The sequence below is a fragment of the Piliocolobus tephrosceles genome, chromosome 18 (genome assembly GCF_002776525.5).
Source record: "Piliocolobus tephrosceles isolate RC106 chromosome 18, ASM277652v3, whole genome shotgun sequence".
Lineage (NCBI taxonomy): Eukaryota > Metazoa > Chordata > Mammalia > Primates > Cercopithecidae > Piliocolobus > Piliocolobus tephrosceles.
In genome coordinates, this window is record NC_045451.1 from 69,923,655 (window position 1) to 69,929,654 (window position 6,000).

General features: G+C 38.6%; 1 protein-coding gene across 1 annotated transcript in view; it reads left to right on the forward strand.

The window, feature by feature from the left end:
- Positions 1-6,000, forward strand: part of TWSG1 (twisted gastrulation BMP signaling modulator 1) — a 66,222-nt gene that overhangs the window by 22,154 nt on the left and 38,068 nt on the right. The window contains exon 3 of the mRNA XM_023228493.3: positions 3,290-3,389. Within this exon, the coding sequence (XP_023084261.1) occupies positions 3,290-3,389 (100 nt within the window). The remainder of the gene's footprint in view (positions 1-3,289; positions 3,390-6,000) is intronic.

Sequence of the window (6,000 nt, forward strand, 5' to 3'; positions counted from 1 at the left end):
AAAAATCTGAACTCCAGAATGCTCCCAAATCGGAAACTTTCTGAGCATCGACATGCCATCAAAGGAATAGCTCATTGAAAGACTTTAGATTTTTGGATACGGGATGCTCAGCTGGTATAATGCAAATATTACAAAATCCAAATAAACTCAAAATCCAAAACACTTTTGGTACCCAGCATTTCAGATAAGGAATACTCAACCTGTATAAGCAACTAAGATAGTAAAAGGATATTTTCTACACATAATGTAAATTAAAATTTTTTAAAAAGCTTTGTTTCTTGTGACTAAGTACTAACCTTTATAAATCTAAAAAAAAAAAAAAAAAAGATTGTTAGTATTCTTATCTGATGCTGTTTCTAAAAAGTATGTACTCAGAAAATGTTCTCTTACTCCAAAGACAAAGTATAGCTTTAGCAATTCTGTTTTTCTACATTGCCAGCTAAGTTGGAGCTTGTCTGAATCAGGCATTACCAGTTTTGTGATGAAGCAGCTATACTTCTCATTAAGTCCCTGCCCTTTCAGTCCCTCTCTTTCTTATAGGCCCAGCAAAGTTACCTAATGTCTGTGTCACATGAATGCAGCCTGAGTGTACAAAATTCTGCAGTACTAAAATATTACAATGTGCATATATTAGGTCACACATATACGCTCATATCAAACTCATGAATTAGTTAGAAAATACCACAAGTGTTGATTCTTGAAAGTGCTGTATAATTAGCGAGGGGACTTTTAGAGACAAACAACAACAACAAAACCCAAGGAATTAAAATCAGTGCTGCAAAAAATGTCATATTAGAATAACGGGCTGACTCCAATAGTGTAGAAATATTTAATAGGGATAGATATTATGACCTGTGTTTACATTTTAAAAGCACAGTATTGAGGTACAGAAATGAGAAATAATAGTTACATTGCACTAGTTAATTTTTTAAAACATGCATATCAATAGCATTCCATTACGTCTCAGATTTTTAAAATCTTACTGAAATGATTTGTTGGAATGGTTTGAAAGTAGCACAGTTGCTGACAGCATATTGCTACCCCAAACACACAAATTTTAGGCTCCTTTAATTTTAAAAACTAGAGTTCACAATCAAGGAGGTAAGCAGGATTCTCTCCTTCTTGGCTAGTTACGTTATGCCATAAGGAAGAGGAGGGGAGCAGGCGGGGGGAGGGGGATGGGATGATGATGATTTAGGATTACCACACTTTCACCTAATGACAAAGCTAATGGCGGGGTTAACATCATGTCATGGGGAACAAGTGAAGAAACCATGGGAGTATTTGATCTAAAATGAGGACGTGGGGCAATAAAAATAGAAATCATTTTGTTTTAAACAGGGCTTTTTTGGTTGGAGATAACTAAAGCCTACTCCAGTTGGTAAGAATATCTCAACGAAGAATATCTCCAACTAATAACAGTATCTCTAAGAACAGGAAGTGCAGTTGGCACTAGAACCAAGAACTAGAGCATTATTAGGAATCAGAATGGCTTCTTCTCTCCCTTCTTTTCTCCTTGTGACCATGAATGTCATAGTGCTTATCTTTGGAAAATAGGAATGGGGGGCCACAGGATAATTTTTTACCTCTCATTTTGAAATGGCCTCCCCAGCCCCAGCTTTGTATCATCCCCTAGTTCAAGTTCCTAACAGAGATTGACAGTTATCTGTGTCTTAACTTCCAAAATCTTGGAAGATAATCTGATTGACCAGCTACAGTCTGTTTTTTACCTCTGTTCCAATTATTTGTAGCCAGGGAGAAAAAAGGTCATATAGTTCAAAAAGAGCTGCAGACAGACAGGGTGGGAATCAAAGGCAGGTGGCAGCCAAGCAGGGCAGACATTCTAAACTGCCCAGGGCGGGTGCCATGAAAAATTAGAATGGCTTTGTTGAAGAGAAATTATATTTGGAGGAGGGGGTCTTAAGGACCTGGCTTCCGGGAATCAGGCTTCAGTTCAACAACACAAAACACTTAAAACTTTATAAGATTGGGACCGGCTATTTTGGATTATTAAGTTGCTTGTCAGCTGTGGGCTGCAATGGCCATATGTTGATGGAACATTATAGAAGCGATTCAGGTGTTAGATGGAAGGATGGTTTTGTTGACCTGTGAAATTCCTTCTAAGCCTGAGAGTAAAATCAGTTTTGTCATAAGTTGTTTCCACCGAAATAAGAAAATATTAATGTTTTTCTTATAAATATATATGGTATCTTAAACCAGGAAAGCAGGTAATCAGTGGTGGCTACAGAATTTCCATTTCAGTTGGGTTTATTCAGGAGTGGCAGTCTGGTGGCAAGGGGAGGGCAGGGGCAAGCGCTAAAGGAATTGCTTTAGAACTTCATGTACAGAGCAAGCTATCTTAGCTCTTGTGGAGTGGCAAACCACCCTAAAGTTTAGTGGGTTAAAACAATAGCCATTTATTTAGCTCTTGTTTCTGTGGGTTGACAGTTTGAGCCTGGATCAGCTGGGTGGTTTTCTGGCCATATTCCTGTGTCTGTTGGCAGCTGCTGGTGTATTGGAAGCTGGCTGATCTAGGATGGCCCCAGGTGGACTGACTTGTCCACATGGCTATGTCCTGGCTTCACCTGGCAGCTGGGCAAAGTCCTAAGAGAAACAGTGGATGCACTCAAGGCTTCTTGAGGCCTGAACTCAGAAGTGACATAATGTCATATCCACCAAACTCTTCTTGACCAGAGTGAACCTCAGGATCACCTAAATTCAAGAGGTCTAGAAATTGACCCTGTCCCTTGATCAGAGGAACTGCGAAGCTGCGTTGCAAAGAGGGGAGACCTAGAGAGGGAAATAATTGCCACCTTCTTTGCAAATAATCTACCATACCGAGCACACTGTTTTCTGTATCATGGAACAATAAAAATAGAATTTCCAAATTTCTTTTACTCACATTTTGCATATTGAGAAACCCTACAAGTTGGCTATTTGTTTAAATTGGGGCAATGAATATAACAGCTGAGAAGCAGGTTTTGTTCTTGTACTGAATTATTCGTTAGGGTGGTGTGGGTAGTCAAGTAATGGGTTATAAAATAAAATATTTTTCTTATTTCAAAATAAGGTTAAAGCATTCAAAGTACGTTCACTGAATGTGTCCAAAAAAATCTATGTAACATTGTAGATATTTATGTTCTGACAAATAGTTAATAATGTTGAGTAAAAAATTATATCAAGAATACATGACTGTAAATGCAAATATGGCAGGGTTTTTTGCTTAAAAATTAACAGTTTTCTATGTAGTTATTTGGAATTTGAAGTTTAACATCTGTCTTGTTTCTAGGAGCTCTGCCAGTGCCGGCCAGGCGAAGGCAATTGCTCCTGCTGTAAGGAGTGCATGCTGTGTCTTGGGGCCCTTTGGGACGAGTGCTGTGACTGTGTCGGTAAGTTGATACAAGGGAGACTTCTTAATATTTCTTATCACAGAATCCTTGGCTTTAGGAGACTTTAAGGAATATAAATGTAGTTTATATGTATAAACAAGTATGTGTGAGAGATACAGTAAACATACAGAACATTGTATTTTTACATTCAATTGTGTTCAATAGTATTTACCTATACATGTATTTTAAAGTGCTTATCCTTGGGAAATAGGAGTGGGGAGCCAAGGCAGAATTTTTAACTTTTTATTTTGAAAGTTTTTATACTGTTGAATTTTTTATAAGCAGCAGCGTTTTGTTTTGTTTTTAATAAGAAGTGGGTTTTATAAGAAGAAACATTCCCAAGATGTGTTAAGTAAAAAAAGCCAGGTTCAAAATTATGGTTATAGAATGCTATCATTTGTGTGTTAGAAAGAAAACTTACATGTATCGGAAGAAACACCTGTCAGCCCTTCTCTAACCAGTTAACTCATTTTCAACGTTTAAAACCCTAGTTCAAGTATCCCCTTTCCTTGGAAACCTTCCTTATTTGACTGAGATAGAGGATCCTCTGTGCTTCTGAGAGATCATTTATTGCATGCTCCTATCATTGTTGTTTTGCATGTTTTTTTCAACAATATAAACTCCTTAAGAACAGGAATATAGTCATATTGATCTTTTTTACATTATCCTTTATCAAAATAGGCTATATGCATATAGTTTTTAAGGCACATAGTACTAAAACAATCCCATCTCACTTCTTTCCAAGGCTTTGATCCTATGCCCAGAGACTACCACTTACAACTTTTCAGCGTTGCACTTCTTCCATAATTCTGAATAATAACCCTGTACTACTCTCTTGATTCTTTGATGTTAGAAACTATCAGTTGACTTCCTCTTATGGTAGACATGCATTTAGTTCTGTTATCTCTTAATCTTCCTAATGTGATTTTATCACTCCTTCTAGTGAAATCAGTATTTACCTTAATAATCACTCTAATGAATTAGTAATATATACTCATTTGATGCATAATAAGGTAAGCACTAATTAATTAAATGAGTTATCCCATTATCTGTCTTCCTGTATTTTGGGTGTACTTCTTGAGAGATTTCCTAACCTTTTCACCCTTGTATTAATTTTTTGAATTTGTACTTCCTTTTTTAATTTCCAAGAGTGCTTCTCTGATTGTCCTTTTTGACGGAACATACTGTTCTTGTTTTTTATGTAATATATTTTTCTTATCTTTCTGGAATTCTTAATTACATAGTTTTGTGGTTGCTGTTGAGTTTTTTCCTTCTACGCCTTGCATGGTTTCCATTTTCTCAGGTGTCTGGTGACCCTTGGCTGTCTATTCCTTTGTACAATTTAGGTACTCCAAAGCGGCCTGGGAGTACCTCATCCATGGACGGGGCATGGAATCTAGTTTGCCTCGCTAAAAGGTGGTTGGAAGATGAACTGCCTTTTTCACCAACGAGCCCTCTTATTTCATGTCTATAGATCTTTCCCTTTAGGGTTGCACGTTTTTTCTAGAGAAAGATTTCTCGGTTTCCTGCTGGGGTTGAGGCTGAGGTAAGAGGCAGTATGCCAGGCTGCAAGTGTTCTGGGAACCTGAGGGTGAGGTCACAGGGAACAGTGAGCATACTTTTATTTACTTTCCTTGTTTTTTCCCATACTCATCTCTACCCTTTGCCATTTTTGGCATTCCCAGTCCAGGGCTTCTTTGGCTTAATTTCTCTAAAGAATAACTGTCTCCTTTCCTACAGTTGTGGAGGAAGAGACAGGGACCTGAAGGTATAACTACCCCACAGAATAGGCTTGCCTCTGCCACACTGGCACCTCCAGCTCCTGAGTCTCCTCAGGGTTCCGTGGGGCACGTGGCCTGTGTGGAGACTCTGCTCAGTCAGGCACCTTTAGCTCTTAGCTTCTCCACACATAGAGTTAGTGTTTCCATTTCTTGTTTTTCTTTAGTGTTTTGTAGTGAATTCTGAGAGAATGGGGGCACAGGTATGTTTTCCTCTGTCGTCTTATATTCATCTTGGTATCTCTAACAGCTAGCTTTGAATTATTTTAGGGCATTAACTGTATATTAATTTAATATGTACAATGAAAGTAAAAAAGATAAAATTAGCCATCTTAATCTCTGATATACACACATAAGATTTTTTTTTTGAGACAGGGTCTTTCTATGTTGCCTAGGCTGGAGTGCAGTGGCGTGATCATGGCTCACTGCAGGCTCAACCTTCTGGGCTCAAGCAGTCCTCCTGCCTCAGCCTCCCAAGTAGGTGGGACTGCAGGCATGAACCACAACACCGAGCTGTTTTTTGTAGTTTTGGTGGTGCCAGGGTTTCGCCATGTTGCCCAGGCTGGTCTCGAACTCCTGGGCTCAAGTGATCCACCCGCCTCAGCCTCCTAAAGTGCTGGGATCACAGGCGTGAGCCAGTGTGCCCAGCCTCACACATAAGAATTTAATTTAAACGTGGATGCCAAAATACACAAATGAACTTTTATTGATAGCATTGCCTAAAATAATGTGTACGTGTATGTGTGAGAGTGTTTGTGCGAGTGTGTGAATGTATGTGTGTTACATGTGTGTGTCTTAACCATCACTATGTGTGAGAGTGTGCGAGTGTGTGA